Source organism: Glarea lozoyensis (assembly GCF_000409485.1).
Source record: "Glarea lozoyensis ATCC 20868 chromosome Unknown GLAREA8, whole genome shotgun sequence".
NCBI classification, from domain to species: domain Eukaryota; kingdom Fungi; phylum Ascomycota; class Leotiomycetes; order Helotiales; family Helotiaceae; genus Glarea; species Glarea lozoyensis.
In genome coordinates this window covers 167,078-190,218 of record NW_007361003.1, presented here as the reverse complement: position 1 = coordinate 190,218, position 23,141 = coordinate 167,078, and the positions used below count along the sequence as shown (strand labels likewise).

The 23,141-nt window shown below is 45.4% G+C and overlaps 10 protein-coding genes across 10 annotated transcripts; 5 read left to right on the top strand and 5 right to left on the bottom strand.

Moving 5' to 3' along the window:
- Window positions 1-413: 413 nt before the first annotated feature.
- Window positions 414-2,406, bottom strand: GLAREA_11440 (FAD-binding protein; the record flags this gene model as incomplete). The annotated part of the gene is made up of 3 exons (XM_008089583.1): window positions 414-1,893; window positions 2,024-2,076; window positions 2,125-2,406. 3 exons carry the CDS (start codon window positions 2,404-2,406, stop codon window positions 414-416), a joined length of 1,815 nt encoding a protein of 604 aa, XP_008087774.1.
- Window positions 2,407-2,931: 525 nt separating this feature from the next.
- On the bottom strand, window positions 2,932-4,094 carry GLAREA_11439 (uncharacterized protein; the record flags this gene model as incomplete). The annotated part of the gene is made up of 2 exons (XM_008089582.1): window positions 2,932-3,590; window positions 3,743-4,094. 2 exons carry the CDS (start codon window positions 4,092-4,094, stop codon window positions 2,932-2,934), a joined length of 1,011 nt encoding a protein of 336 aa, XP_008087773.1.
- A 1,916-nt stretch (window positions 4,095-6,010) lies between these two features.
- GLAREA_11438 (Acyl-CoA N-acyltransferases (Nat)) lies at window positions 6,011-6,566 on the top strand (the record flags this gene model as incomplete). The annotated part of the gene is made up of 2 exons (XM_008089581.1): window positions 6,011-6,218; window positions 6,265-6,566. 2 exons carry the CDS (start codon window positions 6,011-6,013, stop codon window positions 6,564-6,566), a joined length of 510 nt encoding a protein of 169 aa, XP_008087772.1.
- A 126-nt stretch (window positions 6,567-6,692) lies between these two features.
- Window positions 6,693-8,203, bottom strand: GLAREA_11437 (uncharacterized protein; the record flags this gene model as incomplete). Its single annotated transcript, XM_008089580.1, has 2 exons — window positions 6,693-7,116; window positions 7,176-8,203. 2 exons carry the CDS (start codon window positions 8,201-8,203, stop codon window positions 6,693-6,695), a joined length of 1,452 nt encoding a protein of 483 aa, XP_008087771.1.
- A 620-nt stretch (window positions 8,204-8,823) lies between these two features.
- Window positions 8,824-10,366, bottom strand: GLAREA_11436 (Pentapeptide repeat-like protein; the record flags this gene model as incomplete). The annotated part of the gene is made up of 2 exons (XM_008089579.1): window positions 8,824-9,196; window positions 9,267-10,366. The coding sequence occupies 2 exons, from the start codon at window positions 10,364-10,366 to the stop codon at window positions 8,824-8,826; spliced, it is 1,473 nt and encodes a 490-aa protein (XP_008087770.1).
- A 771-nt stretch (window positions 10,367-11,137) lies between these two features.
- On the top strand, window positions 11,138-11,548 carry GLAREA_11435 (uncharacterized protein; the record flags this gene model as incomplete). Its single annotated transcript, XM_008089578.1, has 1 exon — window positions 11,138-11,548. The coding sequence occupies one exon, from the start codon at window positions 11,138-11,140 to the stop codon at window positions 11,546-11,548; it is 411 nt and encodes a 136-aa protein (XP_008087769.1).
- A 975-nt stretch (window positions 11,549-12,523) lies between these two features.
- GLAREA_11434 (uncharacterized protein) lies at window positions 12,524-14,320 on the top strand (the record flags this gene model as incomplete). Its single annotated transcript, XM_008089577.1, has 1 exon — window positions 12,524-14,320. One exon carries the CDS (start codon window positions 12,524-12,526, stop codon window positions 14,318-14,320), a length of 1,797 nt encoding a protein of 598 aa, XP_008087768.1.
- Window positions 14,321-15,008: 688 nt separating this feature from the next.
- GLAREA_11433 (t-snare protein) lies at window positions 15,009-15,940 on the bottom strand (the record flags this gene model as incomplete). The annotated part of the gene is made up of 3 exons (XM_008089576.1): window positions 15,009-15,064; window positions 15,146-15,765; window positions 15,894-15,940. 3 exons carry the CDS (start codon window positions 15,938-15,940, stop codon window positions 15,009-15,011), a joined length of 723 nt encoding a protein of 240 aa, XP_008087767.1.
- Window positions 15,941-17,854: 1,914 nt separating this feature from the next.
- Window positions 17,855-19,724, top strand: GLAREA_11432 (P-loop containing nucleoside triphosphate hydrolase; the record flags this gene model as incomplete). Its single annotated transcript, XM_008089575.1, has 3 exons — window positions 17,855-18,830; window positions 18,880-19,134; window positions 19,255-19,724. The coding sequence occupies 3 exons, from the start codon at window positions 17,855-17,857 to the stop codon at window positions 19,722-19,724; spliced, it is 1,701 nt and encodes a 566-aa protein (XP_008087766.1).
- A 2,365-nt stretch (window positions 19,725-22,089) lies between these two features.
- On the top strand, window positions 22,090-22,431 carry GLAREA_11431 (uncharacterized protein; the record flags this gene model as incomplete). The annotated part of the gene is made up of 1 exon (XM_008089574.1): window positions 22,090-22,431. The coding sequence occupies one exon, from the start codon at window positions 22,090-22,092 to the stop codon at window positions 22,429-22,431; it is 342 nt and encodes a 113-aa protein (XP_008087765.1).
- Window positions 22,432-23,141: the final 710 nt, after the last annotated feature.

The window sequence follows — 23,141 nt, the reverse complement described above, 5'->3', positions numbered from 1 at the left end:
AGTCATGATGTCAACAGTTACGCGGGGTATTTGTACCACGGACACCGACTGCAGATGTCCGAGATCCAAGAATATCCGAGGGATTGAATTTGTGAATAACTTCAAGGTGAAATGACACAAAGGCGCAGTTGATGAATCTAATTGTACTAGAAGCGCCATAGTTGGGGAGTGACATCTTGTTGACATCGGACATTTCGGATCTAGGGGATTATTTATTATCACGTGATATAGTTTATATGTAAGGTTAAGGTCTCTTGTGTGGTCGTGCTCTTTCTGCAACAAGAGGAATGTTGAATGAGCGTAGAAACTGGCTTGCCAACAGAGACTAATGGTGAGAAATGACTGGAGACTGACGTGCATGAATGGTCAATTTCCCTCCAACCCAGTTGTCATTTGCTTAACCAAGCTCCTCCTCAATCCCAGCATAGTCTACCATTCTCATTTGGAATAGCACTATTGCTCCTCACATGCCTACCCTCACTACCTACAGCTCTTTTCGTCCAGAACAATCCATCTGGGTCGTACTTGTTCTTGATCTTCAACAACCTCGGATAATTCTTACCAAAGAATGACTCCTGCCAGTCAACCTCCTCAATATCGCCCTCGCCCAAATAAGAACCAGCACCAGGCGTAGCTTGTTTCCACTTCAGTTGTCTAACGCTCAAGTCCGCTCGCGCATTCTTCATCGCCTCAGCAGAAGCACCAGCTTCCCAGCCTGCGCCTTGTATGGTATGTAACACAGTTTCCCGCCAAGCTGGGAGGACAGCATTATCAAGCTTCCACACGTTTGGAGCGCGGATGTTGAAGGATATGAGCACTCCTGACGCCATGGAAGCTGACCACGTCGCCCAAGTCTTCTCAAAGAGTGCCGAGCCTGGGTTTTCCCATGCCGAGCGAGGAAAAAGTCGAGATCCGATTGCAGCATCGGTCTGGACAGACTCGGTGGGAAATGTGTCGATGAGTCCTTCGCCTACTTTCACGTAGTTCTTAAATACGGGATCGAAAGTAATATTCAACGAATGAAGTTCATCAAACCAAGGTTTGAGCAAGGCGGTTGTTTCCGCAACAGTTTTGTTAGGCGCGACGAAGCCAAGCATCATGAAAGTTGAGACTGGAGGTGTTGGAATTATGAAGAAATATGAGTAGGTCCCGGCGTCGCTATAAGGGATGAAACGCTTCCAATAGGCCTTTACTGCAGCTTCAAAATTCTTTTGAGATGAGGCTGAAAATGTAAAGCGTACGGAGGTCATCTGCATTGCTGGATGGGCGCGTACGGTGACAGAAGTTACGACAGCAAAAGTCGAACCACCTCCTCCTCTCAGGGCCCAGAAGAGATCTGTATTCTCTGTGCTCGAAGCGACCTTAAATCTGCCATCTGCCGTGATAACCTGCATCTCCAAAACCTGGTCGGCAGCAACCCCATATATAGAAGATAGTGGCGAGTGTCCTCCGCCTTGTATATATCCTCCTAAAATCCCAACATCCTGGCCTTCGCCACCGACGACGACCAGGCCCTTTTCATCAGCAGCTTTATAAAGATCCCTAGCAAGAACACCGGAACCACCTCTGAATGACGGTCCAATATATGGCATTACTTCATCGACATAGCGTGGGATATACTGAAGCGCATTAAGTTGGTGGGTCCAAATGCTCAGTGACCCAGCTCCTCCGGACCTCCCAGAAAACTCGTGCCCAGTATTTTTGATCACCAATCGGATGTTTGCATTTCGTGCAAAATTGATTCCCAATTGTACTTCCCTGACCGTTCTTGCCTTGACAACATACGACGGATATCCACCAAGTGTACAGTTCGAGTTTGGAGCTGCGATATTGGGCGGCAGACAGGTGTTGCCCTGGTACAGCGGACTGAGCATCGAACTTGGATGAGATACACTATTCTTATATATCAGCTTGATTCGAATAAAAAACATTTTAGCGACAGGATCAAAGCTGTTAAAAATGCTAGAGAGGTTTCTAGAGCCCTAAATTTCAAAAAGGTGTAGGAATAAATATCTCTACGCACTGAAGACCGGAGTCAAACCAATTAGCCGTCACATATGCACATTGAGTTTCGTTCTGCATCGTATCAGTAAATCAAGTTCCAGCTGACGGCAAGGTACGAACATAATATGGTCCAGCGTAGCAAACTGCGGCCAGTGGGACAGTCTTCTCTAACGCACCCCCAAGTGTTTCGTTAAGATTATTCCATACGCTGTCGGAAGGCCAATCAGGATCTCCGGGAAATATCTTGCAACCACCGCTTCGAGACCTTTTCGTGTTCACAGTTGGCGGAGAGACATCAGCAAAAGATAAGAACGAGGAAGCTGCTCCGTCCAGCGAGGCTAGCTCTTCGGCTCTCAATTGTATCTTCTCGAATGGAAGAAGACTAGCTGTGGCATTGGCCATGGAAAAGTAAGATACCACTAAGGAGGTGAAATAACTGAAATGCATGTTGCTGGTGTCCGAATGTTGCTTTCTCTAAAGTCGATACAATTGGCTTGCCACTAAGAAAAGGAGGAACGATTCTATAAATATTGAAGCTGGCCAACAGCAAGTGCTGTCTTCGCGTGTAGTCCCACTACATGATATTACTAGCACGGCCCTGCATTCTTCAGCCCATATATATTGCGACTTATTGATAAAGATTGTCAGATGAGGGGTATCTCAACCACTTAACTGCCGTGCCAGGGTTAGGAAGCAGCAAAGCCGAGAGTTGGTTCTGCCGATATTTTATCCAGAATCCTGGTATGTGCCATCATTGGACAACGTGACGCAGCTCTACCAAGCGGCTCGACAGTTGTAACCATGAATATCCGTTAGCGAGAGGTATTGCATATCCCTGGCGAGATTGCGCTGAGAACAGTTTTAACGCGTTTCTTTAAAAACTGATCGGAGCGAGTTGATCAGCTAGAACTCCTGTTGTGCAGAACCTCAATCATTTATGCCATCTTCAGAGTCTATACCTAACGCGGATTGAAGGAGGTCCAGCTGGTTCTGTAACTGATCCGCCTGCTGACGTACAATTCTGATGCCGCTTTGGATTCCACCAATAATGCCAAATATTTGTTTCTGTTTTTTCCTAGGAAGATTATCAAACAAGGTGTCTGATAAACGCTCGGTAGGTGCAATTGGCGCGCGGGCATTATTTGTACTTGCGATAGGAGGCGTTGGGGACAAGAGAATCCGTTGTGACTTTGTCCCACCATTATTATTGTTCATCGACTGTCCCGTTCCGACATTGACCAAACTCTTCTTAAGGGACGGTGTATGTGACGATTTCTGTGATGTGGAAGTGTGTGATACTGGTTGTAAGTTCTTTTGTGGCTGTTGCTGAATATTATTGGATGTATACGGAGATTGGTAAGTGTTACGGAACTGAGTGATCATTTGACTTGGATCGAACGAATTGGGACTGAGTTTTATTGACGAGTCAAGAGCAATTGGATCTTGTACATTTGGGAGCATAGGAGATTTTTCTACAACATCTGCCATTTCAGATTGCTTGCGCTTTGTGCCGTTCGAAGCTTGAGGTTTGTTCGAAGGTGGTTGTTTGATGCTGTCGCGGCGACCTTTTATGGCAGAAGGTGTTTCTAAACCCCATGTTAGCCGTCTGCCTAAAAATTGGAGGGCGTTGAACCTTTATGAACTGTTCTGAGACTACAAGTATGTCCTCTTGAATGCATTTGACAAGTAGAGCATGCCCCGAGAAACCACGGCTCCAATGAAATACAAAGACTCAAACGCCCACCACCCGTGGCGCATCTTGTACATGGGGGGGTTTGTATATTTCCCCGAGTTGAAAGTAGATATCCACCTCGTGTTTGGGTTCGCAGGCTCTCTGTCGACTTCTCTGGAGGAAGCTCTTTGCCTTCAATCCATGGAATGGGTCGGATCTCTGGGAGCGCTTCAAGCTCGCTGAGCACGGAAACGAGTTTCGCGGTCGATTGACCGTCGTATGTTGAAATTTGGGCATTTTCGATTGTTGTCGATGAGTGTTCGGGGGAAGAGCACTGCACTCGATTCTGCTCATTTTCGAGCTTGAGTGCAGGAGGCATAATTGTAATAATCTTGGTCTTTGTGTTGAAAATAGCCATTCGACGCGACTTCGGAATTAGGTTTGCGCCTGATCACGTGAGCATCTTGAAAGCGCGTCTTTGAAGTCGCTTCTCGACCATTTCCCAAGCTTTGCTCTGCAATCTGCAATAGCAACAAAATCATGAGTAGAGCCAATATATAACCCATAGTTGCCAGAGTTTTGCTATACTTCATCTGCCAGTGTTGAAGTCCCAAGAAGCAGTCGGAAGTGTATCATTGTTACCTCACGGGCGACATGACTCTTAGGAAGTTAGGGGTTTAATGCTCAGGTAGGGTCGAACATGGGATATATCAGGTAATAATTAAGCTCAGAACTATGAAACAGAAAGAATCTGACCTTTCCCAGCCCAATACATGAAACTAAGTAAGTGGCTGATAGGTTGTTGAATCACTTCAAGCCGCACAGCGGTTCATATTCTGGGTACCTTCGCCTACAATATATAAAGTCATTACCTCCAAAGACTAGCCACTTCTATCTAGACTCTCAAGAATAGGTCTGAGAATCCTATCAGAAATGGCAGATTCTATATTCGAGCCTGATTCCGATTTACTATCAGTATTTTCTGCTCTCGTCCTTTCCGATGATTCATCTCACTTCCGGGAACCTCTCTCGGAAAGAAACTCTCCGCAATCCTTTCAAAACTTTAAAACATTTCCTACAGAACTCAGGCTCAAGATCTACCGCTGTTGCTTTCCGCCCCCACGAAGAATCGATCTCCGGAACCTGCTACGGGCCAACGTCGTTTGGTTGGTTCGACAGAATCGACACAAGAAGCCTCCACGCCAATGCCCCTGCTTAACTCATAAACCCAGTCATCCCGTCACTCTTTTTATCAATCAGGAGAGCCGACAAGAGACACTACGCCATTACAAAATCCTGCATCGGATATGCCCTAGACAATCCGCAGAGCAATCTACCAACTACAAGGAACCCATGAGCGTGAGTATCCGGCCAGAAATTGACATATTCTACATCAACAGTTTGTATCTGAAGGAAAATCCTTGCAGAAAAACTCCTAAATTTTGATTAAGAAATGAAATTGCTCAAGATAGCATTACCTCACTCGAACTTTATGATTATACAGATTTTCTTGAGACAGAAGAAGAAGTCGATACTGGAAAAACCCGAAAGAAACCTTTCGAGTTCCTCAAGAAGTTTCTTAAACTTCGCAGCGTTCGTTTCATCACTGACCGACCACATCCTGTTACAGAACGCCTGGAGGATCTGGCCTTCAGGCTCCCACAAAGCGGCTGGAAATTGCTCAAGCCAAAATCTAATTATTGGGAAGCAGTGTGGACAAGAGATACAACCATCTTACTCTGTTGAGGAAAGCGACTGACGAAATGATCCCCTTGTGGTAATGAGAGGTACTGGGAAAGTCATCGTGAGTTGAAGGAAATCGGGCCACAGGAAGCGCAAAAGACAGTTAGCCTTACTGTCAGCCTTGCTGGGCCTATTTACTACAATCGGAAGCTAATTGATGTGGGGAAACAATAGGCAGAACTCGTGGACTCCCAATCCTTGAGTACTTACATGTTAAACAGCAGATTCAGCCCAGCAACATGCTAGCATCCTATCCCTAGGGCGATCATGCGAGTAAACAGAAAACCCAAAAAAAAGCAACCATCGTGGTCGTAAGATCTTACCGTGATACAACGGTGTAGCTAGATGTTCATACAAACATCAGATATTGCAGCTTTGGTGACACGATTTCTCAATTGACATTAACACACCCCTCCGGTTCAAGTTCGGAATTTCGGGTTTTCTGTCCAAAGCTTCGAGGAATGACTCATGCTAATCACTCACTCGATATAACTACTCATTACCGCCATTTATCACCATCAGATGTTTTCAATTTATTACTTGCCTAAGATCTCATTGAAATACTCGAATTTCATCTCAAACATCAGAAGAATGTCGACCTCCCTCCCCCCTCGCGAATGGACACGTCCAAACCTCCTCATATCAACCAAACCAGAACTCATCCAACCACAGGCCATCCAAGCAGCTTTCGATTCCGAGTTCATGTACTGGGCCAAACCAATGTCCGAAGATGGTCTAAAGAGAATGCTATCAAATTCATTGTGCTTCGGCTTGTACAACACTTCATCTCCAGATAAACGTACTACTTACCTCCTCTTTCTCTGAAACTATCTAACACCCTGAAGCACAAATTGGATTCGCACGTCTCATCACTGATCAAGTTACATTCGCTTATCTCACAGACGTCTATATCTTACCGGCTCATCAGTCGTCTGGCCTAGGGAAGTGGCTTGTGAGCTGCATCCAAGAACATCTGGAGTCGTGGCCGGAATTGAGGGGGACGTTGTTGTATAGTGATGACAAAGAGGGTCCGGTGCGGTTTTATGCACAGGGAATGGGGATGAAGCCGTATCCGCAGGGTAAAGATGGGTTGCTTATTTTGACGAGGAGGTTTAAGGGGAGTGCTATGAGTGTTCCAGGGGAGTAGATTGTTTTAATATTTTATGAACGTCATGTGGTCAAGCGGACTCTACTGTGCCTTCTTTTCCTGCGCACTAGATCATCACTTCTTATCATAGCTAGGTAAGTACTTGATCTCCGCCTTTGCGGGACATTAAACTAATGAGCCTGAACTTCTCAGTTTCCACACCTTTTGTTCCACGAGCATGGTTTCCTTCGACCCTGATGTCAACGTACACCCAGGAGGCGCCTTCCATGTCAACACCCAGAAATCTTCCATTCCCTTGAAGGATGACTGGACCTTCCACTCTTTATCCACAGCACGAACAAAAGCTTCAAGTTTTCTACGCGTGATTTGTGTCTGGGCATAGGACTGATAATAGAGGAGACTGCTGGGGAACAACCTGCACTCGGTGATCGAGAATTTCCTGAGGCACTTCAACCTTTTTACGGTGTTAAATATGTCAGGGAGCTTCTCCGGGCGGTGATCAACAAAGTGACCTATGCTCAGCTCTAGTGAAGTAAGTGAGGGGACCCTTTGAATGAGCCGAATGCAATCTTTCCAGACCCAAAGATTTCTGTGAGACGTTAGTTTCTAGCGGCAAATTATGTGCGGCAGGCGATGAACAGAACTCACTGTATCTCCAACTTTCTCACTGTGTGAAACGACTTTGGCGTCTTGCGAAGGGATCTTCTACCACCTGCATAAATAGCCTCTGTGGAATACCAGTTCGTCTGGGCGAAGGCTGACAACGCCGTTCTATACAAGAGCGGATGTGGGCGTAATGCAACAATCAGGGGTGGTGATATACCGTTCCATTGTAGTGATGCCGCCGCAAATTGGACTACTCTCATCTGTATCTCCAAGGGAAGATGAGTCAGTGACTTCTCCATCTCGTCTTTGAGCGGTCTGCCCTTTTCCTGCTTTCTAGGAAAGCTTCTCAGCGCTTCTACGACATCAGCCTTCTTTGCTGGTGCTGGAGCTATACTGCATCGCCGTACTGAGCATCTAGTGAAAGACGAATCGCGAATCGAGGTGTACTTTAGATGGGACTCTATGAAAAGACCTCGGCTAACAGCCACTCTTCGGATTTCACACTCAATGAACAGATTGCTGACTACTGACCGGTCGAGGCTATTGGTTGTAGGTTGTATTGCGGATAATCCAACGACTTTGCAATTCCTCAGCTTCGAATCCCGAACTAGAGGATTTTCCAGCAACGAGTCATAGACATTGCAGTTTGCGAGTCCTGCACCTGAACCCTCTAGCACTGAGATCCAAAACAGCACACAATCATGGAGATCTGAGCGCGATACCATAGGGTGTTCTGGCAAGCGACAACTGAATAGCTTGCTCCTCCTAATAGCAACATGTCTGACACCCCAACCACCGGAGGAAACTGTCGAGTCGTGAACCTCTGAGTTCTCAATCACAGCGTGCCGGATCGAATCGCAAGAGTAGATCTTGCAATCTGTGAAGGTGTTGATATTCGTAACCTCGATTTTCTTGTTTTCCCCCATCTGGACAAAAACACATTGATGTACCTCGGAATCCGAGAATCTGGATCGTTTGATCGTACAGTTGTGTACTTGACATTTGCTAACAACGCAAGTTTCCAGTAACAAGTTCCTGAGTATGGTATCAGAGTACTTGGTAGGCTCCATGGTTTCTTTACAGATCACCTGCTTTTGGGTACTGCGAAGCGTCATCTCCCGGTGTCGGGTTATTCGAAGTAAATTTCTATTGCTTGCACGGCATGATAATTCGTTGTGATATGCGGGGTACCAAATATGGTATAATACAGTGATGGTTAAGGAAGAGCTGAGCCTGGCTGGCTCAGTTATCCTTCGTGTTGCACAACATGACTACCTAATCAGGACTAGCTTACATGTTTAGGCAAGTAAGTGAATGGATTCCGACACTACCACTATTGCTAAACATAATTGTTTGTAGCAGTCTAGTAGATTCACGAAACTTACTGTGAGTCAGCCACTGGGGATCGCAGTCCCGCATTGCAGGCGGTCTGCTTTTCACGCGTCCATTTCCTGAGATTCTGTGGTTTACTGTATGAGTTTGACGAATTCACTTCGTCTTTTATGTTTGCTTATATCTACGCGCTAATACGGAGAGTAAATTAGTGGCCGAGTCGGTGGTGCATGTCTGACTAGTGAATTTAAAACTCTTATTAGTCTCAAAACTCAATCCATACTCTATTATTCATATTCAGGTAACGGTGCTTATGTCCAATCTGGTGGTACATATCAAACTAATGATCATAGACCTCTCAGTTCAACGTACAGCTGGCAGGTGCTTTCCATGTATAGGTATGGAAAGCCTCCGTTTCCTTTGATAATGACTTGATCCGCCACTCCTCCTCGAGATCTTGAACAAAGCTCGCCAACGCACCCCGTACATCTGCTCCTGGGTGATAGGGCGCCTTTGAATGCTGAAAGGTGTAGGCAGGTCTGAATTTGATGAGTGAAAGCCTCGAGAGACATTTCAACTTCTTTACCGACGCAAATACTTTGGGAAGAATTTCTGCCGATGGCCCACCGACTATGTCTCGCCCAATAGTAGCACCCAAATTTAGATCCAATGAAGTAAGTAAAGGAGCCATTTCTATGAGTGACGTGCATTCATTGGATCTCCAAACATTTCTACCCATATGTCAATTCCAAGGGTCACTTTTTCCAGAGGGATAATGGAGTCATGAACTAATTATCTTACAGTATTTCCAGCTTCCTCAAGCTGTGCCATGCTTTGGATGACATCTTATCATCTTCAGCTTCAAATGCTTTCAACTGGGCATCTGCAATAAACCAGTTTTTCCGAGCGAAACTTGTTAGTGCCGCGCGATACAGAAGTTGATGCCCTCGTAACGATGCTATTAGCGGTGGTGTAACACCTTGCCATTCAAGTGTCGCCGCTGCAAAATGTACTATTCGCATCTGAATTTCCATGGGCAAATGTTCCAATGACATCTTCGATCCGACACTCGGTTTTTTCTGATTCTTACTATTCTTTTGAGGGAAGTTCGCCAACACTCTGGAAACTTCAACGTCATTTGCTGGCTGAGGTGTAAGAGCAGGCCGTCTTACTGTACATCTCGCAAATGTCGACCGTCGATTCGCAGCATACTTCAATTTACACTTTATAAACAAACTATGAGTAACGCCCACGCGGCGAATATCGCACTCAACGAAGGTACTGCTGTCCAGAGTTCGACATGTGGTACGGTCCGGCATCGCTTCTGTTGCCGGGAGCCCGAAAAGCTTGCTGTTCCTGAATCTTGATTCGTTCGCAACTGGATTCGCAAGAGAGCTGGTGTAGATTTTACAGTGATATAATCCAGCCTTTCTGATCTCGCTCGGTGGATAAGATGGCCAAGAGAGCTCGCATTCATGTAGCTCTGACCAGGAGATCCAGGGATCGTCTAATAAACAACAATTGAAGAATTTGCTTTTTTTCAGAACGCTGTTCAACATGCCCGGCACACCGGACGAGAATGTCGAGTCATTCACTTCGCATTTGACCATAGTAGCATACCGAATCGGGTTACAGGAGTAAATCTTGCACTCATCGAAAGCATTGGCATCTGTAGCTGGCTCATCTCCCAAATCCGCGAAAATGCATTCGTAGATTTCGGACTCAGAGAATTTGGTTCGCTTGATGGTGCAATTATACACCTGACATCTCGTGACAAGGCAGTCTTCGAGCAATTTGTCCCTCAGAGTCGTGTCAGAATACTCGGCGAGATAGACGGGCTCTTCAGGCTCCTCGATGACCACTGGCTTCTTGGTCTTCTTGCGCTTCGTCCATTTTGTCATGTTGTTACAGCTGGTTTGGCGCACAGTATCAGCACTGTGCGTAGCAAAATTATCTCAAGCTGCTATTTGTCGTTGGATCTAGGAAACGCTTTCTTCAGATTTCAGTCTAAATACTTGCATTCAAGGTTACCAACATGCGACCAACAGCTGTGCCGCTTCTGAGTCAATCCACCTTCGCACCCCACGTACCAATCAGAAAAGCCTGATGATCAACCGATTTAGGCAGCTAGGTCCTGCTTAGCGAGATGCTGTTGTCTTCATAGATTATTAGCCAATGAGAAAATGATATTGGGAAAGCGTCCGGATCAATGTTGACGATGAACATAGAGGAACTGATAGATTTTGTATCTCATCTTCATCTCATGGCCATTCTTTCCAGCAGCTTCAAAATAGGACGACAAAATTTCTCTTTAGGTAGTTCTAAATGACATTCAACAAGTTATACTCGGACGATATATCAGATCACTGTTCCTTCAACGGTTGTGGTAAGAGTCCAAAATGATCAAAGATGAAATTTGAGCTCGCTGTGCATTTCCATGCTATCTTTTAATCGCTATACCGAAACGAAAACCCGAGAAATCATGTTTCTGGCACTATCAAAACCGAACTTCTTCCTCGATGCAACCATACCATCGTAAACACCATAACGACAACCACACACCCAACTGCCATCAGCAACGGCCTCAACCCATGGTCCCTAGGCCTCTTCGGTCCCCACTCATCCACTTTCAACAACCCAGGCTCACTTTTCTCCTTCCACTCATTGCCACGATGCCAACTTCGATACAGGCGATTCATGATTTGTGTGCACGCGAAAGTCGTAATGAGCGTTGCAGCGATGAACAGAATCGCAGCCCAGAACTCCAGGTTCTGTCCGTCTTTCACTTCCTGTTCGTAGCGTTGATTAATGGCTCTACAGGTGTGCCATTCGGTCGAGTTGTTATTGTGGAAGAGGATTATGCGTTTGCGGTACGGGTCGAAGAGTGTGCAGGTGTCTGGGGTGTCTTCGAATTTGGTGGCTTCGCAGAAGGAAAATTGGGGTGCAAGGGAGCCTGGTGGTGGCATTTCAGTTGGACTTTTGGATTGTCTGGGTGGATTCTTGTGGATTTTGAGAGGGAGAGTCTTTATGTTGAAGTGTTCGTGACGGATAAATATGAACAGCCGAATGAATGTGTGCTTTAGACCGTTTCTGGTATGATCGTCGGATGTGCAGATTTTGGTAAGGACGGGATATGCATAGGAAGATTAGGGAGCTTTGATTGTGAGTTTTGATATGTTGTCGATTGAGCCGGAGAATCGGGCGTGGTGAGGCTCGTCATTTGGTTGAGGTGAGGAGTGACGGTTCGCACTTTCCTTACCTTATTTCAACACTCATATCTTGCGAGCTGTAATTGGCTAAATTGAACAACATTTGCTTGGATACTGTCAACTGAAGTGCAAAAAACTGTGAAGTAGTTAGTGTTTGCTCTTCAATTGTTAGAAGCCTCGAGACATGGCGCCGGCCTGGAAGTCTTTGGATTTTTGACGTCGATAATTACCTAGGTATGAAGTTTATGACAGCGATGAGTAGACATAGGATTCAATCGAAGAAACATACCTGCTAATTATCTATCAGACTACAGGAAAAAAGGAGTGGTTTTTAGCACAACAAATATTTGAGATAGGAGCCTCGTAAACGACTGATGCAGATCAAGTCTCTCGACTACGTCAGCGTAAATGCGAGTTGCAATTACCCGCTTTACGCCGCAGTATCAAAGTAAATCTTAACGAGTACAGCTCATCTATCACTTTGAGATTTGTAACGATCCCAATCTTGTGGAGAGGTTAGCAAAAAATGTCTGCAAGACAGGAAATCACATCACGTGACTATACGAGCTGGACATTTATTGTAGAGTGATGTTTGGTAGTGGCTATTGGAATCAAATAAACTCGCAAAATTTCCAGCAACAAAACTGGAAAATGAGTGTAATGTTCGAGAAGATGAATCGATTTTGTTGCTGTACTTTTTTTAATGAGATGGGTTCGCTAACCGCATCCGAAAATTTCGCGACAAGAACTTCGTCCCACATCCAATGATGTTTGGGTGACATGACTATCGTCCGCAGCACCCAGAGACTCCGGCTTCATCATCTAAGACCATTCTCAAAATACAGCACAATGACACCAGAAAGGCCGATCCCTTATCAAGACGATTTCAAATCCGCAGACGAATACGTCGATTCTCTCCTAGAATTTTCTGCCGCGTCCACAATTTTTCAGACGCTATGTGGCGGCGTACATATTCTCGACTTCTTCACCCAAACACCAAGTTTATATCATAAAGTCGTGCCCCAGGAATGGCGATCATGGCTTCTGAGACGGGAATCTATGGAATTGCTGGATTTCTTGATGCGTGATGATTTGAAGACGCCAAGAGAGGATAGCCCGCCTGAAAGTTTGGTGAAATATATCAAGGATATCAGAAAGCATTCTTTACAGCGTAATCTTCCGGTTGGAAAAGAAAAAGATACAAGGCTTCCGAGACAGGTCTCTGTTGGTATGATACCCAAAAAGATCCATGAGGTGAGTAGGTTCGCGGATTATGCTGTCAAGGTCGCCGATGATGCATCAATTACCTCGGGTAAGAAAATCACGCATTTTGTTGATTTCGGAAGTGGTCAGAATTATCTTGGGCGAACGCTGGCGTGTCCTCCGTATAACAAGCATATTGTGGCCGTGGAAAGCAAGGAGCTTAATATTAATGGCGCTAAGAGAATGGACGTCTTTGCTGGTGTTGGGGAGAGAGAGAAAGTCATGAGAAATAAAAAGGTGTTCCGGCAGATCCAGGAAAGTCAGAAGCCGGTAGAGACGATGAAAGATGCAGAGAAGCGAAGAGCTGCGAATCCTCAGCAGCTGGATCGTGAGGGAGTGGATTTAAGGCCAATTAAAGATCTGGCAACGATATATACACCTGCTGAAGGGAAGGGTTATATGCAATACGTCGAGCATAGAGTGGAAGACGGAGATCTTTCAGATGTTGTCAAGCAAATCGAAAAACTCAAAATAGAAGCTCCATCAGGGAATCTTCAACTAACAAATGCCACCGGGAATCCAGACCTACCAAAAGTCTTAGAGGAAATCAGCAAAGAAGAAGAAATCCGTCTCATGGCAATCTCAATCCACTCCTGCGGAAATCTCTCCCACCACGGAATCCGCTCTCTAATCCTCAACCCCTCCGTCCAAGCCATTGCGATAGTAGGCTGTTGCTACAACCTCCTAACCTCCCGTCTCGGCCCCTCAACACTCAAACACCCACACATCCGTCGAAACCTCAAACCCATCAACGCGCCTAACCACAACAAAGACCTCGCGGAAAACGACCCCCACGGCTTCCCCATGAGCCAAAGACTCACGTACTACAATGGCGATGGCGTACGACTCAACATCACAGCGCGGATGATGGGCGTGCAAGCCCCGCAGAATTGGACTGCGAAGGAGAGTGAGAGTTTCTTCACAAGACATTTTTATAGAGCGATGCTGCAGAAAATGTTCCTCGACTACGGCGTCGTGCGAAAATTACCAGCTGATGAGAACGGGCCTGAAAGCACCGAACCCGTCATCATCGGCTCCCTACGAAAAAGCTGTTACGTCTCTTTCCCCAGTTACGTGCGCGGCGCCATCGATAAACTCAAAGTCGATCCGGAGCGCGCGCTGGATCTAGATGGTAAGATGGGCGGGATCAGCGATGCCGAGTTTGATGAGTACTGTAAGCATAACGAGGAGCTGAAGAAGGAGTTGAGTGTTACGTGGTCGTTGATGGCGTTTAGTGCTGGGGTGGTGGAGAGTCTGATTGTGGTTGATCGGTGGTTGTATTTGAGGGAGCATGGGGAGGTGGTGCGGGAGTGTTGGGTCGAGCCGGTTTTTGAGTATGGGTTGAGTCCGAGGAATTTGGTTGTTGTTGGGGTGAAGAGGTGATTAGTTGTGAATTTTAGAGGTGTTAGATTTTGGAAAAGGCTTGGGCGAGGAGGAGCAATAAATAAATTTGGAGTGCAATGAAGCCATTCTCACAGCTTTCCTCGATCTCCTTAAAACTCATATAATTCTCATTACATCTACATCCTAAGAATATCCCTTACTCAATCTCACAAGTCTACAAATGAATGTAGTGAGCAGGATCTTTTTGTTGTTCCTTTATAAATTTAAAATAACCACTTTTTCTCCGTAGTAACCAATCACAATTGGTCAAAAATGTCACTATGCCAGAGTGGTTAATGGGTAAGACTTGAATGCTTCTGCATCAGATATCTTATGGTTTCGGCCTCGTAGGTTCAAATCCTGCTGGTGACGAATTTTTTTGGCATCTTTTCTTCCATTCTTCACCTTTTTATTTTTTGGAGGTTGGGTGGGCATCTCATGATTCTCGCTTGCCATGGATGGGGGTTCTTTTGATATCTCGTTCTTGACCGATTCGGAATTTCTTTTCTTCTTTGGAATCATAAAGTCAATAATTAGGGTTTTCTAGAAATCAGAAAAGCTCTGTTGTATTGTGGAAGAAATAAATCTTGAAATTGTATTTAAGAAATTTTCTCCAATTCCACGACTCGAAATAACATCTCTGCTTTCCGCCTTGAAACTCCATACAATCCCTGATCCGAACGCCATCCTAATGCCCAGTGTAGTTTGCGCCAATCCCCATGTTACTAGCCCTCATGAACATGACTTGTTAATCATCTCATATGATCAGAACCAAAATAAGCAAAATAATGAGCACAAATATCAATACCCCAATACAACACGTACTCAGCCCATCCTCATTCTTCTTAATAACCGTCCCCATTGTCTTCAATCCATACTGCAACCTCCCACCCACCCGATCCGTCAAAGTATCCGTTTCGTGCAGCATCTCCTCCTGCTCCGCAAGTTCACGACCCATAACATTCGCCTGCTGCCTTAAATTTCCAACTGTCACATACACCGAATCCAGTGTCTGATCTTGTTCCGCCATCATGGTCAACTGCTGCTGCTGCTCAAACTCCGCATTGTAATCCTCCCGTTCCTGCGGCGGGGAGTCGTAGACTCGTCCTTTCCCGCTCTCACTCCGCCCGACGATTCCAGGGCGTCCGGAACTGCCTTTCGATAGTTCTTCCTGCATATCGTCGACTTCATTGCTTATTTCCTCGACGAAGCGCTGTCGCCGGCTTACTTCTTCGATTTCGAGACCGTATTTGTAGGGGTCGGATTGCACGGCTGCGACGGAGGCGCGGAGGTCGGAGATGTCTTCGCTGAGGGTTACGATGGAGTCTGAGAGGTCGCGGGCGGTGGAGAGGAGTTCGGGGTTGGTGGTGTTGGAAGTTAGAGAGCGGATGCGGAGGTAGGACGTGAAGAGGGGTCTGGTTGAGGAGAGGGTCTGGAGGACTTCGCTGGGGCGTGTTAGTTGTAGGTAAGAGAAGGGAGAGAAACGGCGATGATGATTTGCAATGCAGCTCCGTATAAACACGAAGCAGGAGACAAAATTAGGTGTTGTGTAGAAGCTGCTGAGACTACTTACGATTGGACTTGAAGGAAAGGATCCTCCTCATTCGTAGAGTTCATCATCTTGCCCTAAGGTTTGTTTCCCAGCTATGCCAGTCGTCCAACACCAATTCCTAATAAAGGACCTTTCGAGCCGTAGAACCTCCAGCTACTGTTGACCTCCAGGTCCAGTACTATCTTCCTGTGCCAAGCCTGTGTTGTGAGTTCCTCGTTCCACAGCTGCCCACTTCGGCAATTGATGCTCCTCGCTGTAGATATGACCTACCGCCAGTACAACGCGTCCAGCAGTTGTATAACTCTTAGAATGCGATATATCTATCCACGGTTTCAAGTTCCGGACGTCGTCAGTGTCTTGTGCTACAGGCCAGCTAGCAAATTCGCGTTCGAGTCAACTGTCGCGTGCGCAATCGAGGTAAGCCGGTGATGAGGCGTACAGTGCCGATATGCAATGCGACGGTACAGGTATGTATGAGTCGAATAATGATATGCAGGTAATATGAGGGTGTCGTGTATGGTTGAGGAGTGGCAGACAAGGCTGAACATTGATGGTTCGAGGATGACGAGGCAGCGCAAGGACAAACGAGACCCTGGTTCTCGGCGTGATATTTGGCTGTGCTACTCTACTTCTACTCTACATGCTTTCTTTCCTATCAAATACAACATCATTGTCGCAAACGTCATATGAGGCTTTTGATATCCAGCATCAATTTTGTTTTGGATTTCATATATTGTGCGCTTTTTGTTTCCACTACTTCACCTTGGTGCAATTTATTCGGTGTCGTCATTTCTTGTCGCACGAAGCACGATGCATCACAATCAACTTGTCGAGTACTCGAGGACTTGCATTCATGAACTTTAAATCGTCAACCAATCGACCATCCTGGCCTGCATATGTGTCTTGTTGCACTGCATCTTCAACAACCGCGTTTCCCATTGCCGTGTCATATACTCCCTTCAACGTACTCTATCGTCCTTCCAACGCTCCTATGAACTCGACCCAGGAAGAAGCCTTGCAGGACGACGCATCCAGCCTTCCGGTCATTGGCCTGCGAGGAGCCAGAAACGGAATTCCTATCCACCTATCAGATCTTCTCCTCTTCTCTACATTATTCGCCGCTATACAAGTACCTAGGTACTCCATACAGTAGAGAAGTGGCTGTGTGGGTAGTCATACTCGCCACAATGCAGACCAAAGACTAGGAACATCACCGAGAATACGACGACTTGGTTGCCTCTTGCAAGGCAGAAGAGTTTATGTCTTCAGGTACCGGTTCTAGGCCTCGGTGAGCGTATCGGTTCTTGAACTCCGCATTGTCAAGCTCAAATGCTAGTAGAGTCATCCAGTAGGTCGATCATTCGCTTCCAGAGATGAACCCTGGAGTAGCAATAGACTTGTTGGAAAGTGGCAATCGACAACGAATAATGGTGTTTAGGTTACATCTAACAATCTAAATCGCTATTAAGATTGTTTTCTGTGAGTGAATCAAGCTGGATGCCGCTTTCTTCTTGCAGCTGAGCAAGGCTTCTTTCTTCTCCACATTTCAGCTTTTTGGCTTTTCCACTTTCCGCACCTGACTCAATATTCTTGCCTGACGTCCTACAAATAATCAGATTTCCCAAAGCTGGGTGGATGATCAATTGTACAAGTACGCCCATCTCTTACAATTGGATATCCTCAACCCGCCCTCGCTTCGCTGTACGAATCTGTGGTGCCAACAACAGAAACAGTCGCCGTCGAATACCTCACATGCGACGTATCTGAACGAGGCTGTCATTTCACTCATTTTCAACGGGATTCACGTCGACACAGAACGAGGTTCGTGCCGACATATTACGACGCTTTATTACTTATTTCCCAGAACCCAAGAAATCTGTTTCTAGAAGATATCTAAGCCCTACGTTGATCCAAATAGATCTGCCACGTGGTGCTGCACAACTAACCAGCGGCGTCAAGACGGATTGATAGGTCCAAACAATATGAAAGGACTTAAGATCGGCTTGAACTCCATTCTGGATTCTGCCTTTCCTACAGGTGGTCCAGTAAATGGTTCAGATGATACAAATGTCCAGGCTGGTGGATTTTCACCCTCGACGCTATTGGAGACGTTCATACCCGGATACAGTCACATCCATCGAATTCTTCTGGTCAATTTTGGCTTCGATGTGACATTGGTTGTGTCATTTGGCGCTGCACTTTGGGTGTCTGCGAGGATACTGAAATCAGTATGGACAGTTCTTGCGGGTCTAATGAAGAGTTACTTCATGGCTGAGATTACAGTCAGTAGTAAAGATGAGATACACGGTCATCTCATTCAATTCTTAGCGCACCAGTACAAAATCAGCTCATCACGCCGGTTAATGGCAGAAACACCATCGAAGAGTGCCTGGGAACTCGACAATGAAGACACCGAAAGTCCAGAAACAAGCACGGATGCGACTGGTCAAATCAAATGGCTTAACTTTTCAAATCAGGAAGCGAAATCTCAACCAAGGTTTACACCTGCTATAGGATCTCATAATTTCTGGTTTGACGGTACTTATTTCCAGCTAAAAAGAAAAGAAGTCAGTGTGCTTGATGAAATTGGAGGTGGAGGCGCTGCTGCGTTTAAGGATAAGGAGGTGCTTACACTTTCTTGTTTCGGGCGGTCGACGGATTCGATCAAACGACTGATCCAGCATGCCAAAGGACATTATCATCTGGGTCATAAAGCTAAGACTATAATAAAAAGACCAGCACCCAAGGATTTGAGAAGGTTTGGTGGAAGAGGATCTTGGGTGAAGATTGCCGAGAGACCTTGTAGACCGATGAAAACAGTCGTCCTTGACGAAGCCCGGAAAATGGATGTCTTGGCCGATATAAACGAATACTTGAACCCGACAACAGCACGATGGTACGCCAATAGAGGTATTCCATATCGAAGAGGATATCTTTTCTACGGACCTCCTGGAACTGGTAAGTTCTCACCACTCCTCTTTGAACATTTCCAGCTAATCTTTAACAGGCAAAACTTCACTCACATTCGCCCTCGCTGGAGTGTTTGGCCTTGACATCCACGTTGTATCTCTGCTCGAACCAACCCTTACAGAAGAAGAACTAGGCATGCTCTTCACCAACCTCCCAGCTCGTTGCATCGTCCTTCTCGAAGATATCGACACCGCAGGGCTCATCCGCGTCGAAGCCCCTGAAGAAACTACTGAAAGCGACGACAAACGTGATTTCAACGTCGGCGATCTCACTAAGGCGTTTAAAAAGGCGAGTCAGCAGTCTGCTGAGGAGGCGAAAAAAGGGATTTCGTTGTCTGGGTTGCTTAATATCATAGATGGCAAGTTCATCTTTCCTCATACTTAATTTGTTCGCCCTGCTAACGATCTTATAGGAGTCGCATCCCACGAAGGTCGTGTTTTAGTAATGACAACCAACCATCCAGAAAAGCTCGACGAAGCGCTCATCCGTCCCGGCCGCGTAGACCATCAAGTCCCATTCTCCCACGCCTCGCAAACCCAAATCAAAGAACTCTTCGAACGAATGTACACGGACGATCTCCCTACTACAAAGATCGTCATCGCACCAGATTCACAATCGGATGTGCTTACACCGCCAATGACGCCTATCTCCGTTGAATTTGAGAAAAATGGACATGGTGGTGAGGAGTCGGAGCTGGAGGATATAGCACGCAGATTCTCGAAAAAGGTTCCGGAGAACATGTTCTCGCCTGCGGAGATTCAGGGGTTCTTGTTGAAGAGGAAGACGGAGCCTAGGAAGGCTTTGGAGGAGGTGGGGGAGTGGGTTAGGGGTATGGAGGGGATTAAGAAGGGGGTGGGGAGGAGTTTTGGGGAGGGAAGATGAGGTGTGGTGTTAGCATAAGGTGATCTAGTGTTAGACGGAAAAGGGTATCGTGAAGGAGTGTGAAGCAAAAATTGGAAGTGTTATGGGATTGTGGATTTTGGACTAGAATGATATAAATGATAATGATGATGTTTGTTAGATTTTTATGTGGAAGATATAGGTGTGTACTGTGTGGTATAACTAATTGTGTTAATGTTATTTAAAATTAAAGCAAGTGTTTAAAACGGCTTAAAATCCTATCACCTAACCTTATTGTAATCTCAAAACCTTCAATCTCCTTCTCATAAAATCCCTCCCAGTGTTCACATCACTCACCACTCGTCCCCCACCCTCCTATTCACCTCCCCACTTAAACCCCGCCAGCTCCAAAAAGTTCCCACCTTAATCCCCTACTCTCCAGCCATAGTCAGCAAGTTGTTTATGTTTTAAAATAAGCTTCAAGCCCATCATCCAATGAGAATCTTTCATTCCAACGGCCGCGTGGCCTAATGGTTAAGGCGTTGCATTTCGGTTCCTGAGAACTACTGCAAAGATTGGGAGTTCGACTCTTCCCGCGGTCGAATTTTTTTTGGTTTTTATGTTTTTTGGGGGGTAGGAGGGAATGGGATGGGGGAAAGGGAGAAGGAGGGGTTATGAGGGGATTGGGGAAGGGATAGATTTTTTTGGTTTACTTTAGAGAGTGAGAGGCTGGTTTTTAAGTGTAAGTTATAGAAGGAGGGAGAGAGCAGTGTGAATTTTGAGAGGTTTGTTGGGTGTGTGTTTTGTTCTATGATTTGGAAGGTAGGTTTCTTGACATGATTCTTTACATTCTAGTAACCTGATTTTGTCCTCCTATCCTACAGCGAATGTATTTATTTAAATGCTTTTATACTTGTTGTACTTCGTCCCTTCTCTACCGAATTAGTTTCGTCATATTCTAGTCTAAAAGCTAGATGTAAATCGGGTCCTAAATTGACACGCCGCGGACAGAAAAATGCGGTTTTTACAACATAGCGGCGATTTGTGGTAACCCGATAACCACAATGCTTGCAGCTTACGCCCTACACATGAATTTGCAACATACCAGGGTACTCTCTATGATCCCGAGATTTTTCTGTTAATTTTAACTTTTCGTGCTTGAGGAGACTTGTAATTTGCGCATTTGCGAAATCTGCACTTTTCTGTTCGGCATCACGAAGGTGGTCAACTGAAGTATCTTTGCCCAGTGCAATCCCTCAATCTCTGGCAAGACAATTCTTGTGCAATGTGATTGGAGCCGATGAAATGAAAATTCGATGGTCGTTTGGGCGAATGAGGAGACGAATAGGCAGCAGGATGTCAACATTAAAGAATTCGCTTAAAGTTGGAAAGATTGAACAGCGGACAGGATATGGATGAAATAATCGCTTATTCAAATGTGATATCTTTGATCTTGATAGCAAAAAGACAAAAGAATTTTCGGATATAGTAGTACTCGGATTCAAAAGGGAGAAGGTATTGTCACGAGTCGGATTCGAACCGACGGAATCAAGTTAGGTAGATTTTAGACTTGCCCGTTAGACCACTCCGGCATCGTAACTATGTGTTCCTTTTGATTGGGGTAGATGTGCGCTATAAATATATGTATCCCCAATCATCCCTGTTAATATTCAAAAACATTCGTAACAGTTGAAGTTAGGTTTAAGAGAAAGAGAATGTCGCTACGAGTCGGATTCGAACCGACAAAATCAAGTATGTCTTAGACTTGCCCTTTTGACCACTCCGGCACCGTAACTGTTTGCTTCTTTTGATTGGCGTATTTGCGGTCTATTGTGAAATATGTATGCCTGCTTAAAATTGAGAAATGCAAAAAATAAGCAAAAAGTACATCTTAATGTCCAAAAAAGGAGAATCTTGCTACGAGTCGGATTTGAACCGACGAAATCAAGTTGAATCTTTAAACTTGCCCAATAGACCACTCTGGCATCGTAACAGTAATCATTTCTGATTGGAAGATATTGCTGTTATAGAAACATATATTCATGGTCGGGAACACAATGCCGTTTAGTTGCAGTAGCGGGGAGAGTTGACTCATGCCCAGAAATGTAACCTTGTATCTCCAACATCATCCCTGGAAATACTTCTTTGGGATTAAGGTGCTTCTTTGGGAAGGTAAGGAAACAGAGGAGGAAGACTGTAGACTCCAGAGAATTAAACAGAATAACAAAAAACAGGGCGATACCAAAATAAATTGCCAAAAAAAAGGAATAATTAATGCCGCGGGTTGGATTCGAACCAACGCCTCAAGCACGAAAGCTTGCCCATTTGACCACTCTGGTACCGCAACTTCTTTGCACTTTGAGTTGTCTCTCTGATTGGAAGATATTGCTGTTATCTGCACAGTTACATGTCTGAAGCAACTTCGTTTTGGCAGAAGGTCGGCCAGTGGTCAAGAGCAGCTGCCAAAAGAACTCTCAAAATGAAGCACAACACCGCTGTAGAGCCCATCTATACTGAAGGGCAATTCCTTAAACCCTTGAATACAATTGAGACAGTCCAAAAATATTTCAAAAATACAACAGATCAAAAAGATGCATGCCGCGAGCCGGATTCGAACCGACGCAAACCAGTTCGCTGTGCCGTAAAGGCAACATTAGCAGACTGGCCCATTAAACCACTCTGGCATCGCGACAGCCACAATTTGATTGGCTCAAAATTCTCCTCAAAACCAATTATGAGAAGAGATTGAGTTTGAAAGTTCGATGAGGAAGTGATGTTTTGATTCGTGAAGGAAAAAATGTCGCGGCGTCCAAATGAAGCCTCGCCGAAGATTTGTGTGGGGATGAACGAGTTGATTTTAGAAAGGCAGGGTTGGACGTGGATGGAAGGAGGTTAGCGGGACAGTGCCGAAGGAAGTAAACAAATTAATAACGGAGAGCCTGAAAGGCGTTAAAGATGTAGCAAGATTTCCAAAGCGACGAGCAAAAGATATTGATTTTAGATGTTGAAAAAGGAGGAGAAAATAGCTGTGTGTCGGAGTGACAAGATTAACCGGAGTTGAACCGAGCTATACGGAAAGTCAAAAGACCTGACAATGATTATGAAGATTGGATTGAATGAATAACAAGCTAATACGGTACAGAACTTGGATTTTAAAATAGCAACGTAGATACTAGAAAAGGTTGTCGTGATGTATATTTACGAACAGTAGCAACTACATTAAAAGGCGATACTTTCTGAGCGATAAAGCCTCTTTTTTCAACAGTACAGTACCAGAACCAGTTTCACCAATTCTCCAGTCCTTATCTCAACTCCCAAATAGCATCACAATTCGTACATACTACGTATTTATCCTACTCTTAGGTACCTCAGCCAGAGGTTTCCAGGCTGTGTCCTTCCACCAGCCACACATTCAAAATCCGAACGCCACGCCTGTGCGAACCTTGGAAATTCGTTAAA